Genomic DNA, 19,997 nt, shown 5'->3' with positions numbered 1-19,997 from the left:
ACGGCTCGTGTATTGAAGCCTTTCAGGCATGATCAGTGAACATCCTACTCACGAATGAAACACAGATCTGCATTAATCGGATCTCGAACCCCGTGGGATAGAAGAGCGGAGCGGGCCTTATTGAGCGGGAGAAGAAGGGGATCAGCACCGTGCATCCGGCCCCATGGTGTTCAGCCAATCAAAACACTGAGCCTGCTCCCCGAATTCCCCGTGGGCTCTCGGTGAGGAGCGCTGTCGTCTGTAATATTTCCTCTTCCCCGGATTCCCCGGCACTGCCCTCTTCCAAGAATTTCCGCCCAATCAAGCCTCCTCCGCTTCTTGGGGGCCAGTATTGGAGAGAGTGGTGCGCAAGGGCGGGGCTGACGCACTGGCTGCAGAGACATCTGGAAGGAGGAAAAGGATGCACACGTGTATTACAGGGGCTTAACTGTAGTCGGTAATGTGATTCCGTGCTGTTAGTATAACCAAGCTCGGTGTGTGATTACAATGCCTCATGGACCCTGATCAAGTCTCACAGGCCGACTGCCGTGACAGACGCTTGTACTACGAAGGATGGGGTATCTACTGAGGAAGCGGCCGCTTGAGGGCGCACAACCACAAGGCCCCTCAACACAGTAATCCAATGCTTATTGAGGTGGACTGCCTCGTTAAATACATCTTCAGTCAATGGAAGGTCCAGGTTTTAATCGTACAAACCGTTTATTGGTGTTTGTTAATGGTACTAGAGGGTGGTTGAGCGGCCGCCGCTTCTTCAATACATACCCTTTCCTTCGTACACTCATTCACAGCTAGAGGTATACTCGGATATATCAACATCGCTGCTGCCTTATCAGATCCCTAGTCTCTAAGAAAAGCTCTTCCAGGACCGCTCTCGTCTTCACCAGGTCTATCGCCTCGTCTTCCCAGAAGGCCAGGGTGTCTATCACAGATTTGATTCGGTCCTCCCATTCCTCTTGAACCTTCACTTTACCGCTCTTCGCGGCGGCGATGACGGTAAAAGATGCTGTGATGACCGAGCGTATATCGAACCAAATGCCATGATGCCGATGCCGTAAGGTGCGATTCTCAACGGTGCTGATGTTGCAGTCCATTGCGGCATTGATGAGTGACTGGAGATCCGCATTCTCCCGAAGTTCGGATGCTTCGGCATCGCAATGTACCGCATAGTACAGAAAAGGCTGATACAGCCAGGTCTTCATCTCCAACAGCCGATTCCACGTGGCCCAGCTGAGCTCGCGTGATGATGATAATTCGTCGGTGGGGTTCTTGTCGTATTGCATGGCTGGAGGGAGGTTGGAAGCCCATACCAGTACCTGCTCTTCGAATTCTTTGGCAATGGGAACGAAGGGCTTAATGTTTATCCAGCTGGAATGGTTCTGTCGAAAAAATGTGTTAAGAATCCTGTTTCCAATCCTTCTTAGCGCAACCTCTGTTAAATAGTAGTACCAAGATACCTCTTCGATGTTTGCCATATTGTTGGAAGGTCGGGTTCCCCAGTCGAAAGAAAAACCGTCACTGTCAAATTCTCTGAACCCTGCATTTTCCGTGGGGTGAGCGGGAGGGTTGGGAAACATGTGCGGATAATCCACGTCGGCTAAACTGGACTGCGGCAGAGGCAACTCGATACGCATCTCGCATTCTGACTTGAAACAGGACCAATATAGACTTTGCTCCAGTCTTCGCTGCGTCACACTCATGCCATTGAGATGACTATCGAGCATAGCTCCGTGAGTTGGCCTGGCTATCGTCCGGGAGTGGATCTGATAGAAGGTTGAGGCCTGGCAAAAATGATCCCAGGCTGGTAAGGGGCGCAAAGTGTACATAAGGTAGACTGCGACAGCGTTCAGTAACCACTCGAGATTTCCGGATGCAGACTGACCTGCGGAGAAGAAGTAGCAATGTGCGCCGAGGATGGTGTGCTTTAATAGACCCAACCTCCTGCACGCCAGCGCATAACACGACTCTGCCTGTTTGATCTCTTCGGTGAAGATGGATGAAGATGTGATACCAGACGCGTTCATCTCAATCTCGTGTTGATTTGCTTCCGACACTACGAAGGGCACCGCGATGGATCCTAAGGCACAAGCTAAGAGAACGAGACATGATGGTGCGTCCCAGCCGAGGCCACCTGCAGCTGCCCTCCTCCCATAGTGGACAAGAGCTTCCACGTCGAGAACGGGATTCTTCGAGTGTACGTTCTCGAGGAATTTGTCGATTAGGGAGGGTATTCTCTCATCTGCTAAGGGCTCAAGCCCGCCTGGAACGACAAGAGCATCGGCCCCGGTTCCGGCATCTGGTTGACGTGAAGTCGGATCAAGTAGAATATCAACGAGATAGTCCGAAGGAAATCTTCCCTGAAATATGGGCCATGTCAAGACTGAGTCTGCAGTGCTGCTGCAGGTAGGAATTCTGAGGTAGTCTTTTGAGACCTCATGCACGGTTTCAGCATGTCGGGGGCTTGATGTCGGGCTGAAGGTGCCAGAACAACGGAGAGATCCAACGGTAGCCTCTGAAACGTGGCCCTCCGAACTGATGGCGAAATGAGGAGTGAAATTTGCATCTGAGAAGTCATATAAGGCAAAGCGAGTCTTCGGAAAAGTTGCTCTACGAACCTCGAGCGCGTATCGCTGCATCGACTCCTTCGACGCGTTCAAGTATCTGATCCAGTTTTCTCATCATCAGTGTAGAAGCGGGATCCAGCCTGTTGCATGATCAGCGTGAGCCAAAGGCGTCTGAGGATCTGTGAGCAGTACCGTCCCTGCTCCGACGGAGCGTCTAGGTATATACATTGGCTTCCTGCGCTGACACAAAATCCGCAGCTTGGACGACCACTGTCGCATTTCACCTTCCGGACTCTACACGGCTGGCAAGCCATTCGCCGGCGGGCGCTTTTCGTAGTCCGCTCATCTCCGTGCTGTGTGTGCTTTCGACTAGTCCCAAGAGGCTCTGGAGAAGGTAGTTGGAGGTCAACCGTGCCGTGACCAGAATTTCGATTTAGAGTTCTCCTTTCTTCTAACGACGACATGACACATGAATGCCGCTTTCTTCGACAGCTTTCCTCATAAGCATAATAATCTGTTTGCTTTCACATATACATTCAGGGTACAACACCACTGCATAAGAAAATGAGATGGGTAGAAAGACGAACATGGGGTGGTTCGACTCATCTGCGGGGTGCGGCATCTGGCTGTGGCTGTGGATGCGCGTGTGTGGTTACAGATTCGCGATGCTCCCCTGGACGATCGGTTCTCGGCATCTTGCTTTAGGTAGCAGTCTGGCAGTGTACTGTAGTTACAGGTATCCATGGCAATCCATCCGGAGGCCAGAATCACCTACCGGGGACGCTGCCGGAGATGTCGGGGCACTTTCGAGGACTCGAGGAACTCCCGTCCCAAAGCTTGAGGATACCTACTGTAGGTAGTGACGTCGCGGCTAATTAGCCTGGCGCTTAACGCGCTTAAGCAATCTACGCCTGCCTCAGCTAAGACATGGATAACTAGGTATGGATATCTCGCAGTCGCTTCCAGCTCTAACGGATATCGCCAATATCTCTTAAGCCTGGAGCCGTTCAAACCCCTTAAAGGAGCACGAGAGACCCGGGAATACGCCATACGCCTCCTACCAGAGACTCTCTCATAGTACTCTGGCCTACAACTCATGAACCGGCATGCGACGCGCTCTTGGGTTCTCACCACACCATGAACGCGATTGATGGGACAGACCGGCACGTCAGAGATTCAGACAACTGTACGCATGCGCGCAGTACTGGAATCCCATAACCATCCGAAGCTAATTCAAGGCATAGCGCCTCCACCGTCCCTCCTGACCGTCATCCTCGACACGAATCCACACGCATGGGCTCTCCTCTCCGACACCCTCCCACTCTCCAAAGCAGTTGCCAACCTTCTTGTCTTTATCAATGCCCACCTCTCCTTCAACCACGCGAACCAGGTAGCGGTCATAGCAAGCCACATCCAGCGTGCGCAATGGCTATACCCCACCCCTCACCCACCACGCTCCTCCAGCAGCCCTGAGGAAAACGGCACCTCCACACCCACTCCACCATCCGCGACGAAGTACCATCGCTTCGCAATCATAGAACGTGAGCTCCAGGATAACCTCTCGCGCGTCATCTCCCAAACTACCGCCGCCGACCTCACCAGCAGCACGACGACCCAAATCGCCGGCGCGCTCAGCATAGCACTATCCCACATCTCCCGCGCAACCCAACTCTCCTCTCCCAACGACTCCTCCGGCATCTCTCTCGACTCCACGGGCCCAACCCTCTCAAACCCAACCGACACCCCCACCGACCCCGCAGACGGAACACCCCGCGCGCGCCGCTCGCCGCTGACGTCGCGGATCCTAATCGTCAGCGTCTCCGGCGACCTCGCGGCCCAGTACATCCCCGTCATGAACTCCATCTTTGCGGCCCAGCGGCAGCGGGTTCCGCTCGACGTGCTTAAGCTGGCCGGCGACACGGTCTTCTTGCAACAAGCCGCCGACGCGACGGGCGGAGTCTACATCGCGCCCTCCAGCCCCTCCGCGCGCGCAGGGCTGCTGCAGTATCTGATGATGGGGTTCTTGCCGGACGCGCGGGCGAGGGCAGCGTTGGTGATGCCGGGCGGCGGGGAGGTGGATTTTAGGGCAGCGTGTTTTTGTCACCGCAGGGTTGTGGATGTCGGGTTTGTGTGCTCGGTGTGCTTGAGCATTTTCTGTGAGCCCTTGGAAGAAGGGGAGTGTCTTACATGTGGGACGAGGCTGAGTCTAGGGGCGGCGGTGGCGGCGAAGCCGGTTGTGGTGCCCAGACCGAAGAAGAAGAAAAAGAGGAAAGTCGGAGATATTACGGGGACGAGTACGCCGATGTCTGCTGGGACGCCGGGGCCTTGAGCGAGCATGTGATGGATTTTGAGAGAGTCCAGAGCCGCTGCGTTGGTGCTACAATCCAGCCGGGGGTTCACGGCAGAAACCGACTCAGAGGTATCCTGCGGAAGCGGAGAATTCACCTCGAGATTATACGGATCAGGCTTCCGGGCCCAGCAGGGTTGGCACATTCGTAAGAGCGGCCGTTACAGGTAGGAATAGGCATCGCAGCGGCTTCAAGCCGTAGCAGTGTCATCATCGAACTCGGCTGGACGATAGAGTCGAGCGAGGGTTGAGGTCGTTTGAGGGAGAAGGAACTAGTAAGCTAGTTGCTCACTGAGAGGTTCCCTTCTGAAGAAGATGGTAGTTGCGAATGCGTGAAGCGCGATATGAGATTTATCGTCATTTACATCCGTCCGTAGAATGCTATGCTCCCGAGCTCGTTATCACCCAGCGCAGACTTGGCGTAAGACTACTGTGAGGCGAGAATGGTTCCTCTTCCAGCCTCCTCCCCCACGAGTTTTGCAGGAGAGTCCCCTTTTACTCCACCTCCTCGATCTTGGCGCCCGTCTTGGTAGCCGACGCGCCTGTCTCGCCCGTCGCAGCCGGAATACTCTCCGCCTCCTTGCCCGTCTCCGTCTTCGGCACCGAGTGATCCTCCCCCTCGAGATCAGGCATGTCGTCGTCGTCCTCTCCATCGTCACTGTCGTCAGCTCCACCCATGGCGCCCATGTCCGGCATGCCGCCCATGCCGCCCATGCCACCCATGGCGCCGAGCTTGGAGAAGTCGATGCCGCCGAAGCCGCCTTCGCCGCCCATGCCTCCCATTCCACCCATACCGCCCATTCCGCCCATTCCGCCCATTCCGCCCATACCACCCATACCACCCATACCACCCATACCACCCATACCTTCCATGCCGCCCATACCACCACCCATGCCGGCCATGCGGCTCATGTAGTCGTCGTCGTCGGGAACGGCGTCTTGCTCGTCCTCGTCGACCCACTGATTGGTGTCAGCTGCTGACTTGGGGCATCTATATGCGCGGAGGAGGAGAAGGGGGAGGGTGACCTACCTTATCGAAGTCCGTCTTCAAGAAGTGTACCTTCTTGTTCTCCTTGAGCAGGCGCGGCCAGTACTCCTCCTTGAGCTCCTTCTTGCGCAGCACGAGCTCGATGTCGCGGCCGGAGTGGTGGATCTTGCTCTCCGCCGGGTCGATCTCGGCGTAGAGTTCTAGCTCAACGTGGTAGGTTACTTTCTTTGTGTCGGAGCGGCCCGTGAAGGTTAGCTTGGTCGGCTGGATATCGAGCTTCATCTCCTTCTCGGGTACGTCCGAGGCCATGATGGTTAGAAAGATGTGGTTCCGCGCGGGGTCCGTTGAGGAGGAGCGTTGTGCCCAGGTGACTGTTGCCGGTGTTAGTTAATCGATGAATAAGAGCTGGTGTTGGTGTTGGTGTTGGTGTTGGGGGTCAAAATATATCGGCTGGGACACAAGACGCGGTACATTGGTCCTTAACAACTTGCCGCCGGTCAGTGGTACCGATGTGCCAAAGCTGCAGCCGTGAAGGCGTGGAAGCAATCCAAGCATGAACGACCCTGCCAAGTGGTGCAGATATGGTTGTGCTAGTTGCAAGCTCTCGCCCAGGGACATCTGCACCACTTGCTGGACGCTGTGCTGGACCGTAGTAACTTGTTCTCAGCTGCCACAATCGGCGGCTGGTAGATCCGCTTCTCGCTCGGCACTCCTGGCACGTGGAGTTCTACTGCTCGCTTGTGTGGGTAGTGGTGAAATTCTGTCCGTACCTTCTGGGGTGAGCTGCTGTTCTGACATCTTGGCGGTGTGTGAGGGTCGGAGTTGGATTCGGTCTACTCGTCCTTATTGGGGATGCTACGATGGATAGGTTAATCCAACGGTGTTCTCAGAAGAGGCTAATGTTAAAAAGATCGGAGAAATGGAAGCAAGGGCGATGGTGTTGAACACTTCGCCTAGCATGAGGCTGAACGTGGATACATGTGGAAAGCAATCGAATGGCAGGTAGGATTCGCAACACACCTGAAGCGCCGGTAACTTGCTGATTGTAGCAAACAACACAGATCGGATCGGCCTAGGGTTTGTTCGTATGAAGATGTCCTCAGAAGAAGCGTCCGCAAGTGTGGTGAAGCTTCGAATGTCTTTACGGAATTTCGGTGCTTGGGTTGGCGTGCAAAGTGAACCACCTGGGAAGTCTGGGCACACAGAGCCCCGCCAAACGAGAGCATGGGTGCAACGTCACCTTGGCGGGTTTGAGCTCGCTGGGAAGCCTTGCAACCCTGGTCTCCACCACCTGCACCCTTTGATACCTGATGCATATCACAATATTACCGTTCTCACAAGAATTCATGAGGGCTTTCTACGACAACTTTCGCTTGACAGCCGACTGAGCGCCCGTCGAGAGCAGCTGGCCGCCTGAATAACCTGCTGCCTCTACTCACACCATGGAGACGATCCGGTCCATATTCTGGAAACCAGACCCGGAAGCGCAAGTCAGTTGATACCACACGGCAGTAAATCGCTTCTCCCTAACACCTTCGACAGAAACGAAAATGCAACGCCCTCGTCCGCCAAAACGTCCGCAAGCTTGACCGCGATATCCAGCAGCTCAAAGCGCTCGAAGCCAAAACCAAAGGCTTCATACAGCAGGCAGCGAAGCGCGGCCAGCGCAATCCCTCACAAGCGAAGCAAGCCGCGCAGGAGACACGTATATTCGCGCGCGAGCTTATTAGGGTGCGGAAGCAGAATGCGCGGCTGGCAACCAGCAAGGCACAGCTGCAGAGCGTGCAGATGCAGGTCAACGAGGCGTTCTCGGTGCGCAAGATTGAGGGCAGCATACGTGCGTCGACGGGCATCATGAAGGATGTTAATAGCCTGGTCAGGCTGCCAGAGCTCACGGGCACCATGCGCGAGTTGAGTCAGGAGCTGGTTAAGGCGGGCATTATTGAGGAGATGGTTGGGGACAGCTTGCCGGATAGCGAGCTGCTGGAGGGTGAAGACGAGGAGGCTGAGGCTGAGGTGGACAAAGTGCTGGGCGAGATCCTTAAGGATAGGCTACCGCCGACTGCACAGCAGCCAGAGGTCGAGCTGCCAGCGCAGCCGGTCGAGGATTTGGAGGACGAGGAACAGGAACAGATGATCGCTCAGATGCGAGGGCGTCTCGAGGCCCTGAAGAGCTGATGTGGGTGGCGAATCTTTGGGATGTGGCTAGACGTGCACAAGAACATGTTCCGGCGGCTAGCTGAGCGGAGTTTACTGGTCCATACATAGAGCATTGGCGTAGGGCTGGAGGGTTGGGAGGAGTTGAGTCGTTATTGGTGGCAACTTATTTGGATTGAAGGGCAAAGTCACGGATGATCATGGCGACTACAGAGCACACATCCTCAAAGAGCCGAGAGTTCTATTGGTTTCCATCCTTCAGTCACCACATTATCAGACAACCCAGCACCTACTCGACATGTGATGACCGGAAGAGCCTCGCCAAGGGTGTCATTCAGCTGACCAGTTCTTTGATAATAGAGCTCCCCTGGATTGAGCCATACTACAATTTGATAAGAACGTTCAGCTAGCTGGTGATCAGTGATCCTGTAAGCCCATGCTGGCGATCCTCACCGCTGGAGCTCTGGCATGTCAATTCATCTCGCTATGAGTTTCGCCAAACGCCAGCCTGCGCCACGTTCTCCAAGCCTATCTCCCAAGTAGCCCCTGACACGGCAGGGCAGGCTTCGGGTAGTGCGATGCCGCTGTACTGGACGATCATCCAGACGTCAAGATCTGCCAAAGTTCTCGATCTGCTGGAGGAAACGCGGTCTCTCCGGGAGGTGTGTGAAAGCAGGGGGTGGCTTGTCAAGCCATATCCAGCTCCTCAAGGCTTCAGCATTCAGCTTTGCTGCCCGGCTCTTCGGAGAAGCTGTCCGAACTGTGGAATCAAGCCACAGTCCTCTACAATGAGACTATCGTCGCTAGGTATCTCCGCTTTGAGACGTTGAAATGAGGAGGGACAGGGCTTAGCAGACGCGCTGTGGGCCAGCGCCTTGACCCCCTTTCTTCTTCAATCTTGAAATTGTGGAAAGAAAGCTCGACACCATCACCGACCATCACACGGGTCGCTTCGCTGGCGCTGAGGGCTAACCTTCTTTGACGCTGATCCGGCGACAGCTTGACAGAATAACGTTGCACGTTTGCTTGGCTAGCTGGAAGACGAACGACCGTTTTATGCACACCTCATGCACCGAGGTTTATTTAAGGACGCTTCGGTGAGCTTTCACTAACTGCCAGTAGGCAAGTTCTGTCAGACTAAGAGGCTAGCGCTGAGCGGCACGGTCCTTGAAGTCTCGCTGTGTCAATCTTTCTCCCGCACCGTAACTACTCGCCAGGGCTGGATTACCGAGCCGCTGTGCATCCTGTACCTCACATGCAGGAACACATGCACCTCCTGGACATCCATCGCAGTACGCCTGACAATGGACTCGCCTTTGTATCGTCTTTGCGCCTTACTCTGCTGAGCGTTCATGGTTGTCCATACGCTGCCGCAAGGCTTCGGCTAAAGAGCAGAGACCAAGTAAACTATCTCATGGCCCTCGCTCAGCTCGCGAAGGAAGCAGCCGAACCGGATACGAAGGCTAGATTGCCGGCTGAAAAGCGTTTAAGGCTTGTCAGCCATCCAATGAGCTGTCAAGTCCAATTTAAGCTCGCTTCCCAGGCGGTCCATCTCAGGAACCGCAACGACAACTCTTCAATGCTAGCCCAAAGACGGCAATCCACGGGCTCTGGACCTCGTAGCTCACCTCATCGACACGGGCACTGCGATGGAAGGCTTCCCTCGACCAGGATTTGCTCCACAGAGAACTCCCAGAGCTACTGGAGCAGCCCAAAGCACTCTGCGAAGGTCGTGGATCTGTCAACTCTCGTCCCTCCCCACCTTTACATGGATCTTGACTTAGGGAGACTGCACCGTTGTATTGCTCCTCCTTAGCTCAGCTCTGGATCAAGAATACGATGGCACTCCGACTTTAGATACCTGCAGCCTGCATGCCTTCCTCGAGATAGTATCCTGCACAGGCGATCACTGCAATGAAGCACTCCGGTTAAGCTTCTTCCGCGCTCCCTGATCTCCAGCTGGCACCTCGGCGATTAGTGTGATCGCCCGCTTGCATCCTGATTCGCCGGGTAATGCCGCTATTCCTGCGCCGCGTTCCTGTCATTTTATACCGACTGATCCACGGGGTCCATGACTTTGATCGCTTTGGGCTATAATCGATTTTGGCTGAGCTAAAAAGCAGCCGCAGATGAAATGGCAATATGTGGCTTGCGCAAGTCGCCCTCCAGCGCGGCCCGCAGAAGGTAGGGGTCTCCAGATTCTGTTGCTATTGAAAGGGAGAGCATCCCCATTGTAGAGCAACACTTCCGCCTGCAGGTGTTGACAATCGTTTAGCCCCACTGAGAGGCAGTCACTCGTTATGTTTTCCTTCTTCTCACCGCTCGCGCGGGTTGCTGCGCTGGCAGCATTCGTGAATTATGCCTTTGCTCTTGCGCCCTCCGATTCCTGGCGAGATGCAGATATCGGACAGTCATCATATCTGGGGGGTGCTAACAACATGAATCCCGCCGTTGTTGACAGCCCCCAGTTTGGCTTGTTGTGGAAAAAGCCAATGAACAAGGACGAAAAGTTCTACGCCAAAGTCCTAGTCTATACACCACCATCAACCGGAATTCAGATTCTGTTCACCGCCTCTTCACAGAACTGGATCCGCACTTTCAACGCAAAGACCGGCGAGCAGCTGCTCACACGTCAGGTGGCCAGACCGTTCTTGCAGTCCGACATTGGGTGCACAGATATTCCAGAGTCGGTCTTGCCCATTCCCATATACAACACCTGCACTGACACTACGAAACAGTACCATTGGTATTATTGGAACACCTACAATTGATCCAAACACGGACATCGCCTACTTCTACGCAAAATCTTACATCTCGTGGGTATATCCTTACTCCAGCTTATACTCTACAAAATACTGACCGCGTAGAAATTACCGAACTGCCGGCCAAAACGGGGTGTATAACGGCGTGTATTACTTCTACGCCGTCGACGTGAAGACGTTGCAGGATGTTCCGGGTTTCCCTATCCTCGTGGATGGGTCCGTGGCAGACAACGACAATCGCATGTATTTCATTGGGGGTGTCATTCTGCAACGACCTTCCATGATTCAAGTGGGCAACGTCGTTTACACTGGTTTCGGAGGCCACTGCGACAAATACAACTACACCGGCACAGTCCTAGGTATCGACGTTGTCCAGAAAAAGCTCGTGGCCAACTGGGTAACCGAAGCTGGAGACCAAGTACCGTTCAGTGGCAAATGGGACGGCGAGGGAGGTGGTGGAGGTGTCTGGCAGGGTGGCACGAGTTTGTCCTCTGATGGGCCTCGCCTGTTCCTTGTAACTGTAAGTGTTCCGCGACCCTTACGAAGGTTTGTTCAGCGTTGCTGACTTTGTATGTAGGGAAACGGTGGTGGTCATCAGAATCGGGGCACCCCCGCCACTGGCAGCAGCAATTGCTCGACGCTTGGACAAGCAGTGATTAATCTGCGAATCGAGCCGGATGGCAAACTTATTTCACAAGACTACTTTCAGCCGTACGATTATTCGAACATGGATGGCGGAGATCAGGACTTCGGTTCGTCAGGCGTTTGCATGCTGGATACAACGGTGTTCAAAGGGACTGGTGTCTCACGCATAGGTGTTACCAGCGGCAAGAACGGCAAAATCTACATTGTAAACCTCAACCAACTCGGAGGCTACAAGCAAGGAGCTGGCGGAACAGATGGTGTTCTTCAAACCATCGTTACAGACAAGGCTGTCTTTGGCGGCTCCGGCTCATATCCGTTGGAAGGAGGCTTCTTTTACTCGGCTCCTACAGGCAACCCCGTCTACGTTTACAAGCTGGGCTTTGACAACGCCGGAAAGCCACTATTCAGTGAGGTAGGAAAGTCGATTGAGAGTTCTGCCGGTCGTGTGGGTATCGGTGTTCCAACCGTCACCTCCTATCAGGGTAAAGCTGGTACGGGTATTCTCTGGCTTACTGATCCCGATGCTGGCCTACGCGCCTGGTACGCTGTACCCGGCCCAGACGGAAAACTCAAGAGCATCAAGATGCCCCAGGTCAGTGGTATCAACAAGTTTCAGCGACCCGCCTTCGGAGACACCAGGCTCTACATCACCGATTCGAACGGAAATCTTTACTGTATAGGCTCTCCTGTGAACCTTCCTTTGGATTGCAAGGGAATCGATTTCGGTGATGTTGCACTGGGCTCAGATGCAAGGGGGACAGTCGTCTGCAAGGCCTTGATTCCTATCACGAAAGTTACTGGGATGACCGTCGGCGATGCTCGCTTCGAGGTTGACAGTGCGTCCCTACCACCAGGAGCCCTCGCTGCCGGCGCAACTTTTAACATCCCCGTTCGATGGAACTTGACAACCGCCAACGTCCAGAACACGCCGGGTGCGAGCTTTGGCAGTGTGACGCCCGGTATCAAAACCACGCCTCTCACTATTACTACTCAGAATGGCATTGCAGGCTATGCGGACTCATTGCCAGTAAGCTTGTCGGGTAATCAGGTCTCCAACAAGGCCTACCTCAGTTTGACTCCCGTTACCGTAGATTTCGGAGGGCTTGTTGTTGGGGTACCAGGGAGGGAGTCGACGGCCTCGAAACCATTCAGTATCGCCAATCTTGGGTCGCAGCCTCTGACGATCAAGAGCTACGCCTACACCACCGACGAACTGGATGAGGCAGATGTTGACTTCACGGCAGTAACCAAAACGAATGGCGTGTGGGATCTTGGATATGGCTTCACATCACTCAACCTTCTGGAGCCTGAAACTGTCATCGCAGCTGGCACGGCGGTCACTGTCGAAGCCACCTTTAGCGCGATCAATGGCACCGGCGAATATCTCTCGTACTTTCACGTTTACACCGACGGCGGTGATGCGTTCACCATCCTCGAAGGGGCTGCATCGACTGCGCCTAAGGCAAACTTCAGTATCAGTACCTCGGAAGGTGGCTGGAAAGATGAGTTGACTTTGGACTTCGGCCCTGTCGCACCTGGTGGCGAAGCGCAAGGACAGATCCGGATATGCAACAATGGTGGCTCGGTACTGTCCGTTACGAAGTCGAAGCCGCCACTTGGCGTTATCCGTGCCCTCTCTGCTGGTATCGACTTCCATGAGGGTCAGAAGATTGCGGTCGGCGAGTGTGCGTATGGCACTGTGTTGTTCAATCCTCTCAATGAGCCACCAAACATTCCAGACTTTGTGGTTAGCGACACCTGGACACTAAACGTTGATGATCTTGACTTTGGAGTCCATGAGGTGGTCATCAAGGGTACTGTTCACGATCGCATAGTGGGACCGACAAACCCGGACGGTAGTGCCCGCTACCAGTATCTTGGATGCTACCAGGACCAGCCTCGTCTCTTGCCGAAAGCCATCTATCCCGCGGGCCAACAAGAGAATGCCCGTTGTCAGAACGCATGTATGGCCGCTGGATACGTCTTTGCGGGAACGGAGTACCACACAGAATGCTGGTGCGGCAACACGCCTCCGCCAGGAAGCAAATACCACCCCGAGAGCGAAAAACGTTGCACCTTCTCTTGTTCAAGCGATTCCTCCCAAGCGTGTGGTGGCGATGGCGGTTTCATCAGTATCTATTACGATACTACCAAGTATACCATCACCAACGAGACCTACACAGACAAGCCTGGAGAGGCTAGTGGCGGGCCCTACACCCGTCAGTCCATCGGCAACTACAACCACATTGGCTGTTACACGGAGGCCAATCAAGGAAGAGCCCTCTCGGGCAAAGCGGTTGGGGCTCCGGCTGCGGGTGGCTCCGTCGCGTTCTGCGAGTCGAGCTGCCGGGGTTACAACTACTTCGGCGTAGAGTACAGCAACGAGTGCTTCTGCGGTAACACCATCAACGGCGGATCTGTCCTTTCCCCAGGAGCCACACCATCTATCACTGGATGCGACAACATCTGCGGCGGGAACTCAAGCGAGTACTGTGGAGGCGGCGGTCGCCTGAACATGTATCAATTGAACACAGTCTCAGTGTCCAGTTCAGCAGTTGCTTCATCCTCTGCGCTAGTCTCACCTACCGACTCTATCATAGCCTCGCCTACAGTCTCGCCTACAGCTTCAGCGACACCCACCGGGCCAGCTGTCGTTCAATCCGTCGGAGCTTTCTCGCACATTGGCTGCTACAACGAGATTGGTGGTCGGGCCTTGACAGCGAAGTCTTTCGCAACCGACTTGATGACTGTCGAATCATGCGCCACTTTCTGTGAGACTTATACCTTCTTTGGTGTCGAATACGGCCGTGAGTGCTACTGCGGGAACACTATTCCAGCAACTTCCACTGCGCAGGATCCTACCACGTGCAAAATGTTGTGTAAGGGCAACAGCCTCCAGTATTGTGGTGGAGGAAGCCGACTCAACATGTATGAGAAGAAGGCTGTTGTGGCTTCGAGTTCGGTGATTGCGAGCTCGTCGGCCGTAGTGGAGTCCAGCTCTTCTGCCGTTGTCATCTCAAGCTCCTCTGCCGTCGAGGTTCCCAGCTCATCTGCTGTTGTGGCTTCAAGCTCGTCAGCGGCAGAGGTCCCGAGCTCGTCCGCAGTGGTGGTTCCTAGTTCATCAGCAGTGGTTGAGCCTAGTTCGTCAACTGTCGTAGCTCCTAGCTCATCTGCGGTAGAGGTCCCAAGCTCCTCTCCAGTGGTGGTCCCAAGCTCCTCTGCGGTTGTCGCTTCCAGCTCCTTTGCAGCACCCCCGGCCGCCACTACACCTGCCGTTGTGCAATCTGTGGGCGAATACAGCCACATCGGTTGCTACAATGAGGTGTCAGGCCGGACACTCAGTGCAAAGAGGAGCGCCAACGATCTTATGACAGTCCAGAACTGCGCCACCTTCTGCTCCGGTTACACTTACTTCGGCGTCGAGTTTGGCCGAGAATGCTACTGTGGCAATTCAATACCCGTCACCTCCACAGTGCAGCAGAGCGGATGCAACAAGCTGTGCGCGGGCAATGCTTTACAGTACTGCGGTGGCTCATCCAAGCTCAACGTGTACCAGAAGGGCGCATCCAGCGCCTCCTCCAGCGCTGCTGCATCAGTCGCTCCTTCGTCGTCGGCAGCCCCAGTATCATCAGCAGCCGCGTCATCTGCTCCACCGGCAGGCACGTCTTCCACCACCGTAGCTTCTCCAGCTGCGAAACCCATGGTCTCGGGATACACATATCAAGGCTGCTACACCGACAATGTCCCCGTAACTGGACGCGTGCTTACCGGCGCTCGACTCAATGGCAATACCGCCAATCCAATGACATTGGAGAAGTGTGCCGCGTTCTGCTCAAAGTTCGTCTACTGGGGTACTCAGTACGGCCAGGAATGTTTCTGCGGTGATGTCCTGGGGAGCGGAAGCGAGAAGATCGCCGAGACGCAGTGCAAGACCAAGTGCGCTGGTGACCCGACCGAGTTGTGCGGTGCGGGCAGCAGGTTGTCGCTGTACAAGCTTGTAACCACGAGCTCGTCGAGCGTCACGGCTGCGTCGGAGTCTGCTCCTGCTGCTCAACGCGTTGCAGCGGCCTCTACCAGCGCTGCTTCAGAATCAACTGTTCCTTCATCTGCAGGTGCGGCCATCAGTAGTGCCGCTGCTGGGCCAAATGTCGCATCGTCGACAGCTGCGGCAAGTAGTAGCGTGGCTGCGGAAGCGTCAGCGCCGGCCTCCCCTTCGTCCACTGCGGCTGCGTCTTCTGCCTCACCTACAGAAGCCCCATCTTCCCCGTCACAAACTCCATCTAGCCTCATAGCTGGTCAAAAGGTTGGAGGCTGGGCGTACCTGGGCTGCGCGAACTCCACAAACAAACCCTTCCCACTGGTTGGCGCCTCGTTCACCAGCAATAACATGACCAACCAAGAGTGTCAGTCCTTCTGCTCCGGCAGCAAGTACAACTACGGACTCGCAGGCACTTCGGGTGGCACCTGCTACTGCGGCAACGCCCTCCAGTCATACTCTGCAGTCGGCTTCAGTGGCTGCGAAGAGCAGTGCGCTGGAGACAAATCTACCTACTGCGGCGGCCCAGCCCGTCTGAGTGTCTGGAACGCGACCTTCGACATCCCACCGACAACTGTTAAGGCGGTCGGTGCCTACGCCTTCGAGGGCTGCTACGGAGAGGACAGCGGCGTGGAGTCGGCACCAAAGATCAAATTCTCGAACACGACTGATATGACCGTCGAGATGTGCGTCACGCGCTGCCAGGAGCAGGACGCGCAATACGCTGCCCTCAAGGGCTCGACTGAGTGCTTCTGCACCTCGGGTGTGGCTTTGAATGCGGCCGCCGGTGAGACAACGAGCTGCAACAGCGTCATGGTTGGCAACAGGAGAGAGTTTGGTGGCGGATTTAGCGGTGGAGCGAGCTTCTACGGCATCTACAAGAGCGATTCGACAAAGGTTAACAGCGAAGGGTTCCCCAATTCACACAACGAGGAGAACCGGGCTACTAACTGGCCGGAGACAACGACTAGAAGGCGTGGCAGGGCGTTTGTGGGTTGAGCTTGCACTGCTTTGCGACTGTCCTTGCCTTGGGGCGCGATGGTAGAATGGTTTGATTGATCTTGAGTGATATCCTTCATGTTCACAATGTTTGTTGGCGCATTCTATAGTAATTAAACATTTGATTCGGCCCATCCGTCATGTTAAGTACACTAGCAGTACACTAGCTGTGCCACTTTAGGCCTTGTATCATCACAGACACGACAGGATTTGGATGCGACGAACACAACGCTCGAGGTTGTCACATACCTAGGTAGCTACAAGGTTGCTCCTTGGCGCGACTCCCCCACAGTCACGTGGAGCGCGAAACCGTGCCGTCGCGTCGCTGGAGATGCAACTGCACGACACACCTTGCGGCCCTAGAGCACGGTTTGATCGGCTCAATGAGCCTAGAACATGCCTCGAAACGTTGTTCAGGACAGCGATGACGACGACAACGACGACTTTCTCAGCCCAGGCAGATTGACTGCTCATGAGGCTGCACTGCCGCAGCCAGGCAACACGCGTCGCGGGGATGGATCATCTAACGAGCAGCGCGGCACGGCGTCCACAGGTACCGACACAGGTACCGACACAGGTACCTGCAACATCGTCGTTCTTTGCCTGCTTCCACATAGCTGACTCGAGTAGATACCATACGGCGGGAAATACAGGACGCCCATCGTGCATTGGTAGCTTCGAACTCGCCCTCGAAAACGACCTCGACCGAGCACGCCAACTCTTTACGCGACGCGACTTCTCCCCCATCGCAACGCATGAAGCGAAGCCCGTCCACCGCCGGCTTTGGTCTTAACAGTTCCTCGTCAAACAAGCAGCAACGCGCAAAGACCGCGAAGACGTATGGCCAATCAAGGCAGCGAAGGCTTGATGCATTGGAGGACGCCAACGGGGCTCTTGTTGCTTTAAGAGAAGGCAAGCAAGGTCACAACAGCAGCGGAAAAACAGCAGACACCAGAAAGTCGCAAGAAGCGCTACCAAGCACGGACGCCCCTGCTGAGGACCCATCAGGATCGATACCTTCGTGGGACCTCCCTGGATCTATACAGGATGACTTCGCGTACCATGACCCCATCGCCATGTTTCCTGGCCCGTCGAGCACTATTCCGGACAACACTATGACGCAACAGAGGCTGATTGACGAAGCTTTATCAATGCATGCGCCTGTATCGTTTTCTGAATTCCACGTTCCAGAAGCACCAGCTGGTAGCAATTCCTCCATCCCGTGGTCGGCGTATATTGCGACTCAACCGGGAACCGCTGAGACGGCCTCGAAATTGTCACACCCAAGCAATCCTTCTCCGCAACGATCCATGGATGGGGTTTCGGCTCTCACCCCAAGCGTCAAGAGCAAAACACCGAAAAGCTCGAAATCCACAATGCCTTCTCCGTTGAAATCCTCTCAGCGCGTAAAGAGAGCAAGAACTACTGCTGACGCCCAGGTTGCTGGTATCAACCAAGGTCATTTGGGCGACGAACTGTCTCTATCTGCGGGATTGCTCTCAAAGAACAGCAAGAATGCAGCTACACCCTCCGAGGCCAGCAATGGAGCCGGCAACCGAACAGATGAACCGCGAGCAGAAACAAAGCCTGGCAAAGAGCTCAAAAATCCTAAAGTTGAGAAGCTGCAACCTGAGGACTTAGGGAACGATCCACCCGGAGAACAATCCCAGCCTCGACCTAGCCGTACAAGATCCCTCCGTATTCTGGAGACATCAAGCATGACCAGATCATCCGATCCGCTTAACCCAGACGACATCGCCGTAGGTCTCCCCAAAGAACGCTACCAGCCGCGTCCAAGCCGTTCGCGCTCCAACCCCGTCTTACAGGAAGCGCCGATAGACTACTCAGTCCGACCCGAGAAGGCGGCAAAAGCAAGTGCAAGAGTGAACCGCCGCAAGACTACGGACACTTCCGTTCTTGGGGAGCTTGTACTATCGGAAGCAGAGAAGCTTGAGCGTATTACTGCTATGGGGTTCAGTAGCAGCGAGGGAAGAAAAGCGCTCCGGGATCATGTTGGGAATTTGACTGCCGCGGTTGGGTGGCTGGCCAATCGTTCGGCGACGGCCACGGCGACGGGGACGCAGGACTCGCTTGCTGATGGGATTGCTGTCAAATCGAGCCGAGCGTCGAAAGTAAAAGAACCGGCAGTCACGAAGGGAAAAACACAGGCATCGTTGAACGTAACAGAAACAGCATCCGCAACCATCACACAAGAGTTGAGCAACTGCCAGGGTCCAGCAAAGGAAAGGACGCCTACGAAGCGACCCGGCTTCGTTCACATCGAGATACCATCTGCGAAAGCCGTGAAACAGTTCACCATATCTGACAGTATCGCTACTGGTGGTAACAGTGGAGGCGAGCCCTTAGGGAACTCAGAAGCCGATGCCGCCAACTCGGCCTCCGCAATTCCAGAGCCGGAAGCTCCCGTCTCCATTGCCAAACCATCAAAAGGCAAACGGAGGAAATCAACCCGAGCGGACGAAGCGCCGAACGACGCGGATGAACTGGATGTAACCGCGCCAAAACCCAAACGCAGGAAATCCACGCAAGCCGACGCCCAAGAGAGCGAGACACCCGTAGACCTTGCCTTTGCTCCTGCCCTACCGGACGAACCGCCAAAGAAACGAGGACGCGGCCGTCCACCAAAGGCGAAAGCTCAGGACCCTGCTGCAGAACCTCACCACGCTAGCCCTGACGCTGAGCACGCGGTTCTTGATCAAGCATCTAAGCCCCCAGAGCCAGCACTGCAATATCGGAATCTGAACACCGTTCCTGATCAGCAACCCGGCTCCATGCCTACGCCGCAGAGCACGCCCCCGCAGCCCGACCCTCCGGCGGCCGCTGCAGCTACACCGCAGAAGAAAGGGAAGGCGACGGTGGGGAGTCCGACGCATCACCCGCCGTTGAGTAAGGGGAAGACGCCGTATCGAGTGGGTCTGAGCAGGCGTGCACGGATTCCATCGTTGCTGCGGGTAGTGAAGAAGTAGGAGTGGGATTGCCATGCTCAACGATGTTCTATGACTATTCTATTTTTCGGGCGCGATCTGTAGGATCTTGGCTGGCTACATCAGCGGCGTTGATGGGATGGGATAGCTTGAGGCGCTGTATACCCCTGTTGCCTTGTAGCTCTTGCAGATAAACGTTGTAGACTTGAGCCATTTTACGCGGTGTCTCGCTTGCCTGGCTTTGTCGGCGTTGTGGATGAGCACAAAACCTGGACACGGTGCGGGTATATGGATGGAGCTCGGCTTCACTGGCCGCAATCATATCGCTGCCTCACTTGGTCGCAGAACATGCAGTCACTCGTACCAATATGACAGTGCTTCAGCGGTAAGGCACTAAATAACAATGGTCGTCAGAGAAAGTTTACTCGATCCGCTAGTCTATATTCGAAGCACTTCATTGTGCCCAAACAGAACCCCATACTACAGCGTCCTTAGACGCCTTCGCCATGAATCGCTAAATTCGCGTGTTGAAGCGAACTGCGAACAGGCCACCATGT

At 55.1% G+C, this 19,997-nt stretch overlaps 6 protein-coding genes across 6 annotated transcripts; 4 read left to right on the top strand and 2 right to left on the bottom strand.

Moving 5' to 3' along the window:
• Positions 1–809: 809 nt before the first annotated feature.
• On the bottom strand, positions 810–2,633 carry W97_00380 (uncharacterized protein; the record flags this gene model as incomplete). The annotated part of the gene is made up of 1 exon (XM_007778295.1): positions 810–2,633. One exon carries the CDS (start codon positions 2,631–2,633, stop codon positions 810–812), a length of 1,824 nt encoding a protein of 607 aa, XP_007776485.1.
• A 1,065-nt stretch (positions 2,634–3,698) lies between these two features.
• On the top strand, positions 3,699–4,890 carry W97_00379 (uncharacterized protein; the record flags this gene model as incomplete). Its single annotated transcript, XM_007778294.1, has 2 exons — positions 3,699–3,747; positions 3,806–4,890. The coding sequence occupies 2 exons, from the start codon at positions 3,699–3,701 to the stop codon at positions 4,888–4,890; spliced, it is 1,134 nt and encodes a 377-aa protein (XP_007776484.1).
• A 513-nt stretch (positions 4,891–5,403) lies between these two features.
• On the bottom strand, positions 5,404–6,205 carry W97_00378 (uncharacterized protein; the record flags this gene model as incomplete). The annotated part of the gene is made up of 2 exons (XM_007778293.1): positions 5,404–5,868; positions 5,939–6,205. 2 exons carry the CDS (start codon positions 6,203–6,205, stop codon positions 5,404–5,406), a joined length of 732 nt encoding a protein of 243 aa, XP_007776483.1.
• Positions 6,206–7,338: 1,133 nt separating this feature from the next.
• On the top strand, positions 7,339–8,074 carry W97_00377 (uncharacterized protein; the record flags this gene model as incomplete). The annotated part of the gene is made up of 2 exons (XM_007778292.1): positions 7,339–7,386; positions 7,439–8,074. The coding sequence occupies 2 exons, from the start codon at positions 7,339–7,341 to the stop codon at positions 8,072–8,074; spliced, it is 684 nt and encodes a 227-aa protein (XP_007776482.1).
• A 2,417-nt stretch (positions 8,075–10,491) lies between these two features.
• W97_00376 (uncharacterized protein) lies at positions 10,492–16,495 on the top strand (the record flags this gene model as incomplete). Its single annotated transcript, XM_007778291.1, has 4 exons — positions 10,492–10,739; positions 10,792–10,869; positions 10,921–11,335; positions 11,393–16,495. The coding sequence occupies 4 exons, from the start codon at positions 10,492–10,494 to the stop codon at positions 16,493–16,495; spliced, it is 5,844 nt and encodes a 1,947-aa protein (XP_007776481.1).
• A 396-nt stretch (positions 16,496–16,891) lies between these two features.
• On the top strand, positions 16,892–19,482 carry W97_00375 (uncharacterized protein; the record flags this gene model as incomplete). The annotated part of the gene is made up of 2 exons (XM_007778290.1): positions 16,892–17,072; positions 17,126–19,482. 2 exons carry the CDS (start codon positions 16,892–16,894, stop codon positions 19,480–19,482), a joined length of 2,538 nt encoding a protein of 845 aa, XP_007776480.1.
• Positions 19,483–19,997: the final 515 nt, after the last annotated feature.

Source organism: Coniosporium apollinis (genome assembly GCF_000281105.1).
Source record: "Coniosporium apollinis CBS 100218 chromosome Unknown supercont1.2, whole genome shotgun sequence".
NCBI lineage: Eukaryota > Fungi > Ascomycota > Dothideomycetes > Coniosporium > Coniosporium apollinis.
This window is presented reverse-complemented; position numbering and strand designations above follow the sequence as displayed.